We start from the raw sequence: 17,135 nt of genomic DNA, 5'->3' as shown, positions 1-17,135 counted from the left end.
TAACAGCCCCAGCTCTCGCAGCCTGTCCTTGTTGGAGAGATGTTCCATTCCATTGATGATTTTTGTGGCCCTCCATTGGATGCGCTCCAACAGATCCACGTCTTTTCTGTACCGAGGACTCCACATCTGGGTGCAGTGCTCCAGGTGAGGTCTTAACAGTGCAAGAGATGGTGTGGTCTGATGTGCGACCTGGCGTGTGACAGTGTGTCCCCCGGTCTGTAACCCAATTTATAACGTGATGTGCAACGTGACGTATGACTTGGCACGTAATACCGTCTGTGTCTCGGTGCATGACCTGCTGTACAGCACCGCGCGTGGCCCACTGTGGAGACCGCGTGTGTGTCCCGGTGTGCGTCCCAACGCCTGACCCGGTGTGTGACCCGCTGTACGACGCAGCGCGTGATCCCCTGTATGACCCGCTGTACGACACGGGGCGACCCGCACTACGACCCTCGCTACGATTCCCAGTACGACCCGCCTCGTCCCGCTGCCGCGCCGCCCCGCTCGGAGCGATCCCCGCCGCGCGGCGTTTCGGCGCGGGCCAGCAGATGGCGGCGCCGCCCCGGCTGGGCGCGCAGCCCCGCGCACGCTGCTGCTGCCGCGCGAGCCCCGCTCCGGTTACAACCCTCCCCCGCCCCCGCCCTCCGCGGCGGTGTCTCCCTGCCCGCCACCTCCCCGCCTGTCACTGCCACGCCGGAGAGCCACCATGGCGCACGGCGGGCCACGCGTGTCCCCCGCCGCCGCCCGGCTGCCGCTGCTGCTTCTGCTGCTGCCGCTGCTGGGCGCCGCCGCCGCGCTGCGCTGCTCCGAGCCCTGCGGCCGCCCGAGCCCCGGCGCCCTGACCCGCGGGGCGCGCAGCCTGCCCGAGGCGCGGCGGGGCGGTGGCGGGGCGGCGGCGGCGGGGGGCGGCCGCTCCCGGAGGGCATCCCCGGCGGCGGCGGCGGCGGGTCGGGAGCGGGTCTCGCTCCTCAGCACCTCCTTCGTGCTCAAAGGGGACGCGTCTCACAACCAGGCGATGGTGCACTGGACGGGCGAGAACAGCAGCGTGAGTGCAAAGGGCGGAGCGAGAGGGGTCGGGGGGTTCCCCGTTCTGGCCGGGGCTTCGGCCCCGCAACTTGAGCGGGTTCGGCGCCCCGCCGGGCTCGCCGCTCCCGGTGCCCGGGGTTCCCGCGGGGCGGAGCGGCGGGGGGCGGACGGGTGGCGAAGCGCCTCCGCCGCTCGCGCAGAAGTTTGCAAAGTTGGTGAGCGCGCATCTCGCACGGGGCCTCTGCGCGGCGAGGCGAAGGAGGGCTCTGCCCCCGCCCCGGATCGCTGCCCGGCGGCGTGACCCGGGCTAAGCAGAGGCGATGGGCCGAGAGCGCTAGGTTCGGTTGCCGCGGCTCGGTCGCATCCTTCAGCCCCGCACAGCCTTCCCCTTGCCGCCGCGCCGCGCTCAAGCGCCGGCGAGCAAAACCGCAGAGGAGAAGAAATCCACGGTGGCTCAGCCCCTCGCCGGGGGGCAGCGCTGACGGCCGGGCAGGGCCTGGCGCTCCCGCGGGTCCCCGAGCACCGGAGCGCCCCGAGGAGCTCCGCACGCTCAGGCGCGGCTCGGGACCGCGCGCGGGGAGCGGGTCTCACTGCAGACCGTCGGCAGCGGCCGCAACTTTCCACGGTTGGAGCCGTGTGTCGTGCCTCGGTTGGTTAGTTGCCGATTTTAGGCAGAAACTTTCATGGTGATTTGCTTTTGACTCGTTTTCAATGTCAGCTGGCGTCGCTTCTTTATGTGCCGGCCCGTAACGTTTGTGTGCTGATGACCTCCGGGATTTGTGGCTTCTAATTTATCCGGCACGGAAACGTTATATCCTAACAGTGTGCACCATAGGGAAGCGTGGCACGGCACCTTGCGCTGTTTGTGCAGCTTCACCGGCAGGAAAATACCGTTATGGAGTCTCAAGACCAACTTTCTTCTGGGGGATTTGAGCTTTACTGGAAAACTCCTGAGAGTTTTTACTATAGTTCAGCTAAGATTGAACTTTCTGAGCTTAGTGTGAAGTTTGTTTAAACTCGGCTCGGTTTGGAGCACTTGCTGTGTAGTTGTTGCGGGTGTGCGAGTTATCGTCCTCTCTGTAGGACATCGAGTCCTGTGTTTCTCCTGCCCTGCTGCCTCCCGGGGTGCGTGGCTGCACGGTGCGGGTGCGGCGGTCCGTTGCGCTGCGTTAGCGCTCTTGTGGGAACTCCTCGTGCTGCTGTGTCCGGATCGGAGTCGGCACAGCGCCTGACACTTTCAAAGGCAGTTTGCGAGCCGCTCAGGGAGGCACTATGCAATGACGGCTGTTTCCTTCTCGCAGAACGGGTTGCGTATCGGCAGCATCAGCCGCTCCCATTCTGTCCTTCCTCCGGATTCTGTCCTTCCTCCGACTCTCCCTGCTGGGCTGCTGCCGTCTCCTCTTTGTGGACTACTGCGGGCTGTCAGCATCATTGCCTTGAAGGATTCAGTATTAAAAAGTTGGCATAAATTCATTTTTTTGACATTAAAGGCAAGGTAACAGCTTTCGTACAAAGTGCCCGGAACTGTGAAATGAATGTAGCAGAACCTTGCTGATCCACGGCTGTGACAGTGGTTTCCTCACCTCTCTGCAAAGATTTAATAACAGATGCTGCAGCGGAGGCTTCTATTGCTACGATGGTATTATTTCTTCCCAGGATGCTGCAGTTCACTCCGTAGTGCAGCCTGAAGTTGTCTGTTCAAAAGCAAAGATAAATGGCAAGTGTCAGAATGAATGAAAGTAGATGCAACTTCTTAGTTCTCTCTGTGTTTGCTTGTTTACTGTCTGCTAATTCAGTACTGCAGGGTGGTGCTCTCATCCTGGCTGCACGGAGGCATTCTCCATGGCATTTACACATTGAATACAAAATACTTTTCCGCAGTTACTTAAAAAGTGTGCTCTTACCTTACCTGCCACCAGTTGACTGCTGCCAAGTGAGGCTGGGTTTGAAGAAGTGTCCGGGTAATTAAAGCCTTTGCTGTCCCAGCCCCATTGCAGTTTTTTTTTTGCTGTGGATATTTTGATGTATCGCTGTCAGCAGTTCTTTCTGCAGTTTTTTGGCTTGTTAGCTTTGTTTTATTGCTCGCTTCCAGTAGAAGAGCTGATTTTAACAAAGCCTTCCAGGGAAAAGTGATCTGTAAAGAGTCCGTAGAATTTTATTATTATTATTATTTTTAATTTTTATTTATTTATTTATTTATTTATTTTTCCCGTGGAAAGAAAGTAAAATAAATGCACTGAGCCCGGTGGAAGCAGGATGAGTATAAAGGGTTTGGAGAGAATTATGTTGCCTCTGTGTATGTGAGATGAAAATGTTTGAAAATAAACACCTAATCCAAAACATGCTAAGATTGTCTTGAATGTTTGCTCACTTTTTTTCACTTCGGTTGAGAGTTTAGAGGTAGGAATGCTGACATCCAGTGCTCCCTGGACGTGGCACCGTGCTGTCAGAGGCATGGGGAAACCTTCCTTGCCTCAGAAGTCCGGGTTTGTGTTGTGAGTGCTGCTCTGCCCCAGCACTGCTGTGAACGGGATTGTTGCTCAGATCCGGGATCAGCAATCCTGAAGTGTCACCGCGGACATTTGGCACCTCATTGGAGGTACTCAGCACTTTGTAAACCAAGGAGCTAAACCAGCTCCTTTACCCTTAACAGCCACGAGGCTGAAAATTTGACAGTGATGAGCTCCAGATGACCGTATATCCCCTTAAACACCTCACCTAATAAAATAAATGAAGAAGAAATTGTGCTCCGTGCTGGGGAGACAAATACCCATAAAAGCTGAGGGGCAGCCTCTGAGGGACGCTCAACTGCATGGCTGGTTCACTGAGAGCACCTCAGGGAAGTGTGTGTGTGTGGACTGAGGGTGGAAAACAAACTGAGGGGCAGATGTGCACATGGAGCTTTTAAAAACGTATTTATGTCTTGTAAATTCTCCTGTGGCTCCAGGAGTGGAGCACGTGGTTTTTGGTTGCAAGGCATGTCTTGAAGGAAACTAAGGAAGCTGTAAACTAAGTTGTTCCTCTCTCCTGCTGCTTTTCTGCATGGGATTGTTGTGTACTTGGTGGTCCTCCCATAATACCATCAGTTTTGTGAAGTAGGGAGGTTGGTGGATTTGATAGCAAAATGTGTGGGTGAGGTGAACTTACATCACTAGGAGGATGACTGTGCTCCTCCTCGTTTTGTCAACAGGGAGCCATGCAGGGAGGTATGGAAATTGTTTCCTGCTTTGTGCCCTCACTGCTTTTATTTTATACTCTGTTAATTATGTATGGCTTCCATGCACACTAAGCCTTTTCCTGGCCTTTCTTGGCAGTGGGATGCACAGTTACAACTGCCACTAGTGACACAAGCCCTGCAGACCCAATCCTTGTAGCATCATGGATGTAGCTGCTTGGTGAATTCTTGCACTCAGTATTTCTGCTCTTTGTCTCCTACATTGGCAGAAGTTGGTTGTTCACTAATACTTGCAAACAAAGGTTTGTGCAGGTGGGGCTCATTTCTTTTCCAGTCTTAAAATATCATAAACAGAAGATGTGGCAGCTCAGTGTTGTGGCACACCGACTGCCCTGGGCAGGGCTGGTGGCTGAGGTTGTGCAACTGATGAATAACGTGGAGTGGTGCATCCACAGGTACAAGAAGTGTGTGTCCAGAGCATCCTCTTACTGAGCTCAGCTGCATACGGGTGTCCCCAGCTTTACTGTCCTATCCATACATTACCCAGTCTAACTTAAGGAGACCCCTGTTTTTCTTTAGGAAACTTTACAGTCATCCCAGAAGCCTTTGTTCTTTCTTTCTTTCTTGTATTCTTTTTTTTTTTTTTCTTTTTTTTCTTTTTGAGCTAGGTAAACAACTTCCTTTCCAAAACTGCATTCTTTTTGACCCTCCTGGAAAATTCCCATTGTGCATTAATACTAGCTGATTTTAAAAAACATCAAAGCCAAAACAGAGCTGCAGCAAGAACGAGGCTTGTATTCACAGTTGATTTTGATTCCTTGGATGCTCGTCATGCTGTGTGCAGACTGCTAAAGTGTTGCAAACAGGACTTCAGCCAACTAGTTCCAAGTCTGCAGCTTTGTGGTGCCACTATTTCCTTTTTTTGTTTGGTGTCACAATATAAACCCCCCATGCAGGCACTTATTTGTCCCATGCAGGCACTTAATTGTCCCGTACGTTGATGTCCTGATCCCTCATAAACGTGTGATTCTTTATTGTGGAAATAAACATAAATGCACACACAGTCTTTCCAAGACTTAATATTTAGCGGTAGCTTATCAGAAAGGAAGATTTATACATCTGCAGCAATTACTACCCTCGAACTTCAGCTGATCCGGACTTTCTGATGTGCAGATACTTTGTTTAATTTAAAAACAGATTTCCTTTGTAATAGAGTTTCACAGTACATGATTTGTAGAGTAAGTGATCACTGAATTTACTCTTCTGGCAGATAGTTTATTTAGTTGTTTTTCTGTTTTGTTCAGTTGGCAATAAATTGTGCTTAGGGGATCTGTAGAAACATTGACCTTAGTATTATTGTGGTACTATCTGTAATGGTGAATGTAATTTTCTATCCAAAGTGGGTGAAAGCCCAGCTGTGGTGAGGTTTTTGGTGCTGTTTCTTGAGGATAGCCAGGGTTTTTTGTATGAAACTCAAAGGAGCCTGAGGTCAGAAATCCTAACAGCTCAGCCTTTCTTAAATGGCAGATGTGTCATAGAATCATAGATTCTATCGTGAAGTGAAAGACAAATTTCCCACAGCGAGGATCTTGAAGATGATAATGTGATAGAAAACAAGCAGAAACCAAACCCAGTAATCATATTTGAATGGAACAGCAGAATCCCACACTGAAAGCAGATTGATGTTAAGCTCACCGACAAAACTGAAGAGTCTGGCATCATCTTGGGATTTTTGGATGGATGTGTGTGTGTATTTTCTTTTCAATTGCAATATGAATATTATGACATCATTTATTTGCCTCTTCCAGCCTCCGCTTTCCCTCTCTCCCAGCCCTCCAGCATGCTGCCCACACTGCTGCCTACTGAGCTCTCTTACGTTTCTGCAGAGTCCACCTGCTGAAAAGTGGGAGCACTTCTTGTCCCCTGCGCAGGCATTTAAATACACAATTAAATTAGGAAGCATGTGTTTTAAACATACCTTAAAGTCCTCCTCCAAGCGCACCCCTCCATGTCACCCCTCTGTGTCATACCCAGGTTTCCCTGGGTTTGCTGGTTGGACTGGTGCTGCCTGCTTTGCATTGAAACAAGCTACCTGCAGCTTTAGCGTGAGCAGGTGCTGCTGTGCTGGTGCTGGGAGGTGCTCAGAGAGAGCCAATGTGGCACAGGAGTTTGAAACTAGGAAGCAAATTTAGCAGTAAATGCTACAGGCACAAGATTGAAATCACCTGTCTGATACTGGTGATGTATTACAAGTGCACGATGAACCAAATCTGGCTTAATAGCAATCATTAAACCTGTGTTTAGGCTTTTGATGGCAGGATCACATATCACAGAGGGAATTTCATACAGCAGGTATGTACAGATTTATGAATTACTCAGACTTTGAAAGTGTTTTTCTCCAAGTCCTTAATATGCCCAAATAAAATATTTTGTGGTTGTGTCAGCTAAGACCAAGGGATGTTAGCATGAAATGAGACAATCTACAGTGCAATGCAAGTGGGATCCTTCTTCCTGGAAGCAGAAATTCATTTAAGCAAAAGCTTGAAGTATAGGCTGGCATCATTCTGCAATGTATGGCAGCTTGCAGTAGCTCACGATGAAACTTGATGACCTGCAGCAATTTTTTGGCATTTTTATCCCCATAATCTCACATTCTTTACCAAACATTCCCATCCCCAACCCTTATACCCAGCAACACTTATTTTAAGCCCTAACAAATCACCAGTGAGAAAAACACTTGAAAGTAAAAATAGATGGGATCCTTTGTCATGCATAACCTCAGCCTTCACCCGTAAGTTTGGACTTGTGCAGTGGGAAGCAGGCAGAGCTGGTCCTTGGACTGATCTCTCCAGTGGTAATTGTGATGTCCATGCTTGAGCAAGTTGGGATGAGTTGTCTTCTGGGAAATGGCTCTCTTCTTATTTTAGAGGGGCCTGGATGACTAACTGAGATGAAACGCAGAATTTAAAATCATCCCTAACCCAAGTATCTGAGGTTTATTGCTGCTGCGTTTCCGTGCCTATGGACTAAGTTATGGACTAAGGCTGTTTGGAGCAGCCTCTGTGTGAAAATATGGCCGTAGTTCTGAGGTTTTTATAATTGCAGTTTTACCTACATATATCCTTGGCAAACAGAATTGTCCGCTTAGAGGGTGTTCACTGACAGAGAATACACAAAGGTCTAAGTTTTAGGCCAAGGGCTGCTCCAACAGCTGATTAAGTCTTTTTCTTTTTCCTAATGTCTTGGAATATTCATATGTAAGTGCAGCTTTAAGGAGAGTTGCCCCTGTGCACTGCAAAATGCTTAGTCTTGTAGGTGCATGGTGGCACATCTGCTAGGCTCGGGAGTGCAGAAGTGCCACATTTATGGTTCCCATTGGATTTTGTCAGACCCGAGTGAGGCTGTTGTGGTAAAAGAGATGCTCTGGCACTGCCCTTGTAGGGCTGAGCCCCGCTGATGCTGCTGTGAGCCTCAAAGCAGTGCTGTGAGGTTTGTGGGAAGCATCAGGGCAGGGTAAGGCATGGCCAGAGGTCCAACACAAGGTTCCAAATGAAAGGATCTGGGGTTAAATTGAACCTGAATGGGATTATTGAGCAACTTTACCAATTGCTTCACGATTTTCCACTGAAATAGCATTTGCAGTATGCAGCTTATTTTGTGCCTCAGTTTCCTTTTTGTGATGTGAAGATAATGGTAATTCTTCATCACTGAGAATCACTGAGGACTGCTTGTGTTCTCAATGAGATGGGCACTTTGATATTAAAGTAATGATTCCTGCTTGAACACCTAGAAGAGGCAAGGCTACAGGAGATCAAGAGATCACATGTATGGTTTCTTTGTTCCTTTGGCTGTTTGGCGGTACAGCCTAGGAGTCGGAGAAGAAAAGGCTCTCGTGGGTCATGCTTGTGCTGATGTTTGTTTTGATCAAGGCAGCTTTTAATCTGTAGTCCAGTTTAATTTAAATGCCTGGCCTCTGGCACTTCAGTTGTCAGACCAGTGAATAGACTTAAGAATATGTGGCTAAAAACATTTTCAGTGTAATTTAACCTGTGTTTAACTTGTTCCCTGCCCCCTGCCTCATTTACCCATATACTTAAACTTCTTTCTCACTGTGTGTACCTTGCCTGCTTTTGTAGACTGGTTATTATTTCCCTGAATAAGTTCTATTTTAGCCCCTTGCATTTTCTTTCCTCCTAATTCACTCTTGCTAGCACTTTAATTGCCCCGTCTGAATAGGACAGTGCCTACATTTGGCACTATTTACCTACAGCGTATTTGATGGGCACATCTTTAGAAATTTACGAGCACGCAGATTATTGTTCACTTGTGGTTTCCCTCTAGTGCTCATAATAATCTGTGTTTTCAAAACAGAACAGTAGAGATTTTTAATTTTTTACTTTTAATTTCAAAATGATAAGTTGTAAAACCATTTAAACCCAAGGAGAACTCTGGTTTTTGTGCTTTCTGAGCAGTAACACTGTAATAGGTTTGTTCTAGTTCATGAAGGAGATGTAATTAATGTTTCATCTTTCCCCATTCACTCCATGAAAGTTGTCTCTTCCCTGTGCTCTTTGGAGGGTAAAACTGTATGAAGTGTGGAAGTGTGGTGGCAGTGCATTTCCAAACCCCAACTGCTGGGATGTGTCCTTATTCCTGCTGAGCAGTAGCCCCGTGTGCACTGTCCAGCACATAGCAGATGGCAAGCTGCAGTCTGTGAAAACACATTTGTTATTACTGCTACTGGCTGCTCTCTGCTCCCTGGAGTGTGAGTGCCACAGGGAAGGAGCATCCTTCCCTCTGCATGTGCACCGGCAGGCTGTGGTGCACCGCGGCACTGCTCTGAGTTGGCAGCGTTTTGAGTGGTTCTGTAAAAGCAATAGATAACGATGATGATGGCTGGGAATTGAGCTGTTCCACCTGTAAATTCTAGCAGTGCCTAGCCTAGCTTCCTAGCTGAGCCACAGCAAAGTTGCTTTTCTCAGGTACTAAAGAACAACCTGTGTGTGGTTAATGTATTTCTATGCTGCTGCAGCATGACAGATGCCCACAGGGCTGGAGCTGGGGGTTGGAGAAGTGTGTTGGAGTCACTGCTGGAGCTTTGGGCAGTGTTTCACAACATTAAATGTGACTGAATCGGAAGGAATAGTTGTTACTTCATTGAAAACACAGTTGTATCAGGGAATGGTAGGTTGCCATAAAATCCTCCTGGGTCTAAGTTCAATAAGATATTTTCCCCTTGTTTGCTAGCAGAAAATACCTTGTTACTTGCCTTTTTCCTTGCTTTTTTCTTTTTTTTTTTTTTTTTTTTTTTTTTTTTTTTTTTTTTTTTTTTTTTTTTTTTTCTTCCAGAGAATTGGAGCTGCCTGTAAGTCTGAGGCATCTAAATCTGCAGCAGTATTCATTAAATCTTGCCATTTACAGAAAATGGGATCGTTTTTTGTTGGTTCTTCCTCTTATGCTCTTAGGTGCTGTGTGGAGTGTTCAGTGTAAGTAGGCATTACCGTTAGCACAAGCAGAGATAAGAAAACAACCCTGAACTCTTGAACCCCTTTCATGTGTTCAATTCAAGAACCCGTGAGCCAAATGTTTCAGGGATCTATAGTGACAAACACCAGGGAATGCCCAGAGGCCTGACTCTGATGCTGGAGACCAGTGACCACGCTGGACACAACGGAACTGGTAATGCTCTTTTGCCCATGTCACCTCCACCTGTACTGATCTCTGCAGTGCAAATCGAAGTGAATGCTTGGGATCCTGTGCAGGTGAGAGTGTATGTGTGCGTACTGTAGGGCGCCAGTCTCAATGACTCTTAACTAAACCGCTTTGTCCCAGTCCATAGCAGGTTGGTGCTAACCTACTTCTATATCTAAGTTCCCAGCTGATCTTTAGAGCGATCCCACTCTCTCTGTGTATACCTTATAGGGCACTGTTGAGGCTGGTAGGGTTAAAATAAGATTTGGCTCCTACATGTGGTTTGTAGATAGACTACATGAATATCATTCCTTCTGGCCTCTCTCATTTTAGCCTTGTAAACCACACAAGTTTAATAGATAAGTGCAGGACTCTGGAGTCTTGGCTATTGTAGCATTTAATGTGGTTAGAACATAGAAACAAGCAGGCATATGAAGTAAAAAGCCCAGACCCAGATGTCACCCCACAGGCACTAGGATTTCATTAGAACTGCAGCTTTTGATTTAGAGGGAAATTTCTTATTTTGTTAATTTGTTTGTCCTTTAATCAGTGGTTTCCCATGTTTTCCTGCCTGTTTTCCAACCACATAATAGCAAGCATATTGAGGTCTCAGCTGTTTGGAGAGAGGTTTTAAAACATGTTCCTTGCTCTGAGTAAGATAATGAGATGTTAAATATGAACAATGAATGGAGGCTATGCAAAATATCTGTGCTGGGAGTGAGGTGGCTTTGGAGAAGGAGCTGTGTCCTGAGCACAGCTGACAGAGCATAGAGGAATAACACTGAGCTCCATGGCTGTTCTTGGCTCTGTTGGTGCTGGAGATAGAGAACTGGGAAGCCATTACTGCTACTGATCCTAAGCTTTGCTTTCCTCAATATTGGCAGAGCCAGCTGGGTCTCCATCCTGTTCTTTGTGAGGTTTTCCAGCCTTGTAGGAAAAACAAATGTGACAGAATCCAGTTATTTTTAACTGTCTTGTATGTGGCAGCCACTGAGGTGCTGCTGAATGCATGTAGGAGAGAGGAGGATGTGTAGATGGCGCAAAAGTGCCCATATTTTTGGAGCAAGCAGCCCACTATCAATGCTTAAAACTTCTCCTGGGTCTCAGCTGTTGTTATTAAACTTTAAAGCAATTGTAAAGAAGGGTAGCAAGAAAGTATGTTGTGCATCAGATGTACAGCATTTTTGTAGCTCTGTGAAGCCCATTTTGTGATATGCTGTTGGCTCCTGCTAAGGAAGATGTGGAAGGAGTGTGTTCCCCTACACCTTGTCTGAACTGAGAACCTCTGCTTAAAGATGGCAAGATGTAGCTCAGTGAACACGTTTTCAGTTCCTAATGAAATACATATGTTCTTCTTCATACAGGATCTCTCAAGGACTACTGTGCAGAGCACTGAGGGCCACTAATAGGGTCTTCTATTCCTTCCTTCCTTCTTAACTGCTGTAAAACAGATGTATTTTTACAAAGTCGGATACATTTAGAGAGTTTTGAGCCTTTTTGTTTTTTTGAATGTCATTGATCCTGAAGAGCTCCAAGAGACAGCAGTTTTCAAATCCGTTTATAAGCACCTCGTGCTCTTTGCTCTGTTTAAAAAATCTTGGGGGGGGGGGAAGGAGAGAAGACTTGACCAGCCATGGGAGATTGATACCAGGCTAATGTATATAATCAGTGTGAGAGCTAGCTAGTAGCTGCTGAATTATCAATACACCATCAGTTTTAGCTTGGTTTAGCTGACTTCATGAACACCATTTCTTAAACTGGGTACAAAGTGGCACAACTTAAGCCCTGAATGAAAGACAAGAATCTTCATCTGCTCATGGGTTTGCTTTGGTTAGTCTGTGAGTGCAGGAATGTTTGGGCTGATGTGTGTGTGCTACTGAGGCAATGAATGCTTAACGAATGCTAGAGCTGCATGAGAGGAAGTTTGAATCGATGCATATATTATTGTGAAGGATTACATCTCAGCTCTAACATTTATGACTGCAAAGACTGTTATGACTGTTCCTGAAGATGGGAAAATAGGGTTATAGAAGGAAATAATCTTTACCTTGTTTGCAGAAACTGCCTACAAGGCTTTCTGTGACGTTGTTGTGCTTTGTGGAGTGCATGGAGGCTCCCTCAGGGAGCAGAACTTAGCCCGGCGTGGTGTTTCACAGGGGTCGGCAGCTCAGAAGTCAAGGCCAGTGAGATGAGAGCACTGAAATTCCCATCTAGGCATAGACTGTGTGCCAGGAAATAATATAAAGGGTTCATAGTCTCTGACTTACAGGCTGTTGTGTGTGGAGGGTTTGCACAAAATATGCAAGCTTTTCATTTTTTGCCATGACTAAATAGACTTGTATTTATTAACTGAACCTGAATGTCACAATCACTGTCACTCAGCGAGAAACTCTGCTCCCTTTGGGCAAGTTCTCTGTCTGTCTTTTGTTTCTCTTACTTTTCCATCTGCTTTTTGTATGGCTCTCATCCCTCCTCTCTCCTTTCCTTTTTCTGTCTGAGTCCCCTTTGTTATTCTCCCTTAATTTCTTCTTCATATTAAATCACCTTTCTCACCCCTGGGGCTTAAATAGCATCATCTTCCCCATTCTATCTAGAAAGAAAGATCCTCAGGGATGTGGCTGGTAATGATCTGACATGTCAGTGCTTCAGGAGATGCCATTCCAGGAGGTATAGATGTTCACACTGGGTCACATACTGTCTGTGAGTTTGGACAGAGCGGCATTGCTGAAGGAAATCTTTTCTTTGTGACAGTATCTGTATCTCTGGAGGATGGCAATAACAGATGTTTAAAAAAGAAACCCCTCAAATCTAACTCAAACCTGGCCCCAGAGCAGTGTATTTCCCCTCATGCTCTGAGCCTAAAGCTGCGAAGTGATCTCTTAAACTCATCTAGGGGTAGGCTGGGGACACGAAGGGAAATGCGCTGCTACTGTGTCAGGCTTCTGCTGAGTTTAAATGATCGTAATTAGAAATGAAAGACTCACAATCCCATTTCCAGTCATCCAGTTCTATAATCTGCACATACCATCTAATAAGAATGTGTGTATTACCCATCACTGGAATTACTCTGCTGCTCATCCAAGCTTAATTGAAAAATAATCGTAATCTATTCAGTGTTACATTTAGTGCTTAAATGAGGTATTGTGAGGAAAAAAACAACTTCTGAAATGTGGGTTGTCATGGATTTCATTGTTTGGGCTTAGTTTTGATATTAGTGCTCATCATTCTGATCCTGGGGTGATGTCACTCTGATACTTGGCTTTGCAAGTACATTATTACTCCTTGCAGCGTATAGGAAGTGAATTCTTTCTCCTTTACATGAAATATTAACAAGCTGTTACTTATTACAGGAATTTAAATGAATGAAGCTTCTTTTGAAAACAAACGCAAGCTGAGTAAAGCAAAGACAGCAACTGAGTGTGAAGGTGTCATAGGATGGAAGCTGTGCAGCTTATGTATGTAAGTTCTGCTGCTTTAGCTGAGCTGGGAGTGAAAGGCAGGGAGTGCTGGAAACTCGCTGCTGGCATAGTCCATTGCTGTGAGGCAGATGCACTTGCTGTGCAGTCACTATATTTCATGGACTGAGTGTGTTTGTCTAACGTGCAAGTGATGCTGTCCTATGGGAATGGTTTGTAAGAAGATTATGAGAATGTCTGTGAGAGGTTAGGCCCATGGATTTCTAAGGAGAGCCTCAAAATCAGGTGGCTGTGTTGTGACTGTTCACCAGACAGCTTTCCTAGCAGACAGTACTCTGTTGCTTGGGGTGAGCACAGAGCTGTTTTGGGTGCAAGAAATACACCTCATTTATAAACATGGAAGATGGGTTTACATAGTTCAGTGTAGTACTTGGCCAAAATTGCTAGTACTGAATTTCTGTTAACCATGATCCTTCCCCCAGATCTGAATGAGCTCAGTTTTGGGGGTTGGATCTCTGAGTAACTAAACACTTAAATCTTGACTTTTGTAGTTACACTGTAGAATTTCAAAACAATTTGTTACTACATTGACTTAAATAATATTTAAATTCTAGTAAATTATATAAGATAGTAAATATATCTTTCATAATTGACAGAATTTATTTTCTACTGTAGGTTTCTCACCAGATTTAAGGGATGCTATTTCACTTAAGTGAGTGTTGTTTCTGTAAAGAAAGATGCACAGCAAAAGTAGTTTTTAGATGCCTTTTTGTTTTTCTAGATTTTATTGAAGCATCTTTTTAGGAGTGTTGCATGATGGTATGAAAAGAAGTACTAAGTATACTGAACTTTTTCTTCAGTTATTTGGAATTAATATTCATTAAATGGACAACCTAATCCGAGCCAGGATTAACTTCATCTTGAAGCTGTTATTCTCTTGCTACTTGAGCAATACAGTATATGTTCTTATCAACAGTTGAGTCTCATTTTTAATTTATGAAAGTTTACCTGAGAGTATTCGCGTCTCACCCTTTCCAAGTATGAGAAAATGCCTTTAATGTCTTAGTTCTTGACTTTGAACAGTTAATCTTCTTCTATGCTGTGTAAGAAAGTTGTTTTGATATATACAAGATTTGCTGCTTGTTGTTCCAGGTCTACATAGCATAGTCAACCTAAGCCTTTTCATTAAAAAATCAGTGATTTTGTTAAAACAGAAATCAATCCTTTTCTCTTAAGTTACTTTAAGGCCAATTATTAAAAAGTCACGATCCTGCTTCTTAGATTTTAAGAAGCCTGAAGGTGAATTTTGAAAATTTTCTTGCTCATTTTTGTTCAGAAACATTTCATGATTTATGCTTGCTTTAAATTTTTAATGTTGGACTCAAGGATATCAGTACAAACATTTAATTGTAGTGGACTGTCTGCAGGCTCCATGAGAACCCATGCTGTGATTGGATTTCTAAGCTGGTGTGTGGTGCACTATTTTATTGACTTAAATTTCACACAGTATTGAAGGATTCTTAGCTTTCATTTGCCTCACAGTTAAGTCTTCAAACTAATGGGAAACAAGAGGGGCAGAAGCCTACAAAATGGCAAAAAGTAAGCACAGAACAGCCTTGAGAGTTACATGTTAGATATTGAATTCCACACTGTTCTTTCTTTCTGTTTTTCCTCTTTTTCATTTTTCCTTAAACATTTATGTGCTGTTGAATCTAGAAGAAGCAGGCTTGTTTCTCTAGTAGAGGTTTGTTTGTTGTGTTTGTCTTCTCACTCTCATACTCCTCTGCCTTACTTTCTATTGTTAGGTTAATTTAATCTTTCTAGCTGCTGCATTGGTTTACTTGGTCTCACTAGAGTTTGTAGGAAGGCACGTCAGTGGAATGAAACTAATATCCTGATCAACTTACCATCCATGCATCTAGAGAGAAAACAGCTGGCATGAGTGAACTTGTCTTTACATCACTCTCTTATCAAATGCAACCAGTTTAACAGAGAGAAATGAGAATAGAGGCCTCACCACTGCCTGGTTGTGGAAGGCTCATGTGGATGTTACATTCTCATCCTTAAGAATTTACTGATGCTTTCTACCATCACTTAGTTATGGGAGCAATGGTACACGGTGCTTTAAATATCTAACCGTACAATATTCCTGAATCCAGAGCCTGTGAAAAGCAATAGCAGGCTTCACTGTTTAGTCAGTCACCATTTTAGTCACTGTACTAGTCAAGAGGCATTTAAGCCACATAGGCATTAGAGGGTATCTGTCATAGCTAACAGCATGAGATTTATCTTATTGACAAAAGAGGACCAATCTTATTCATAGTTTTTAAGTATACCCAGCTGTGTTGTGCACAGCATATTAATAATAATGAGGAATGACATACTATTTTAGCAGGAATCATTATTATCTTCAGCATGGGGAAAAATTGTGTTTTCACTCTTCTTCATCACTTTTTTGGTGAAAGAACAAAAGTGCAGACAAGCAGATCTGTTCTTTAATGAAAAATTTCAGGTCGCTATGCTATATAACTGAGGTAATGGCTTAAATAGTCAAGTTAAAGAGAAAATAATTGGAAGGCTAATTTGGATTCACCCTTCCCTACTAATGTTTAAAGATGCCGAACGCTGAGTTCCGTTACTGCTTCATTTGGTTTGGCTGTTGCAATGACCTAACTCCTCCTGAATCTGGCTGCTCTCACCTCCTATAATGTAGGATTTTTCTGTTGCTGGATTGGAGCATGTAATACCTTTGGCTTTTCTGATACCGTAAGATTTAGAAGCAAATAAGCTGACATACTGACTCACATAAAGGAACAGACTAGCTCTGGGTTGGTCCCCAAGGTGTCATCTATTCTATTGGCATTACATGGTCAAATATTTGTATGTGGTATCATTGAGGCTAACAAAAGGTTGTCGTAGGGCAGTGATTATGTCACAAATTGTGACATTTCCCCGTTGATGGGAAGTATAATGCCAGCATGCCATGGTGCAAATGTCATCATTTTGTGATGTGACAAATTGTCCCTGGGGAAAGACTTTTAAAAGAACTTCACTGATGTTTGAAAAATGAATTGGTAGAGACGGATTTCATTTGCGTCATATTTAGGAACGATCAGAAGTTCAGAAAGCAAAGCTTGCAGCAGTTTATATCGCTTTTCATTCTTGAAGGGTCTTTGCCAATGCCACAAACTTTAGTCCTTATATACATGATGCTTGGTTAGCAGACACATTTGTTGACTCATCATGCTTAAAGGTGGCTGCAGAGCAGACAATTCTTCAGTAGCTAACATGTTTAATCGGACTGTTCTCTGTTTGTAGTGTAGTGGGTTCTTCTATTTTAACCACAAAGCGGTAAGAGAATTTGGAATATTTCCAGCTTGTCAAAACTTAAATGAAATGAGAAGTGGGATAATGTTGTTTGTAATTTTTTTTGTTCTTCATTCAAAGCTTGTTATAGCTATTGCGAAGGACATTGAGTGCTGTTTCTTCAACCTTATCTGCAAGGCAAGTTCAGCTGGAAGGGCTGGGCTTAGTTAACATAACTGTTAACCAGAGATATATTTGGCATCGTAGGGAAGTTCCATGTATATGATGGAGACACACTTTAATAAAGAGACGCAGATGGTGTTAGGTAGTTTCTAGATGGCATTTATAGTAGAAATCAGACGTAACTTGCAGTAAAATTGGTTCCTTTGAGAGTTCAACAGATTTCTTAAGCAATAAAGAACACAGTCATAGAATCGTTTACTTTGGAAAAGATCTGTAAGATCACCAAATCCAACCACGGCCTCATGCTACTAAGCCCGCTGTTAAACCACGTTCCTAAG

At 44.8% G+C, this 17,135-nt stretch overlaps 1 protein-coding gene across 2 annotated transcripts in view; it reads left to right on the top strand.

Moving 5' to 3' along the window:
* The first annotated feature begins 670 nt into the window (after positions 1-670).
* SORCS2 (sortilin related VPS10 domain containing receptor 2) overlaps positions 671-17,135 on the top strand; it is a 533,288-nt gene continuing 516,823 nt past the window's right edge. Inside the window, exon 1 of one of the 2 annotated variants that reach the window (XM_072334228.1) lies at positions 671-1,045. In XM_072334228.1, coding sequence (XP_072190329.1) covers positions 707-1,045 — 339 coding nt within the window. In that variant the 5' untranslated portion in view covers positions 671-706. The remainder of the gene's footprint in view (positions 1,046-17,135) is intronic. The other variant, XM_072334229.1, reaches the window with a different exon arrangement.

The sequence above is a fragment of the Excalfactoria chinensis genome, chromosome 4 (genome assembly GCF_039878825.1).
Source record: "Excalfactoria chinensis isolate bCotChi1 chromosome 4, bCotChi1.hap2, whole genome shotgun sequence".
Classification (NCBI taxonomy): Eukaryota; Metazoa; Chordata; class Aves; order Galliformes; family Phasianidae; genus Excalfactoria; species Excalfactoria chinensis.
This window is presented reverse-complemented; position numbering and strand designations above follow the sequence as displayed.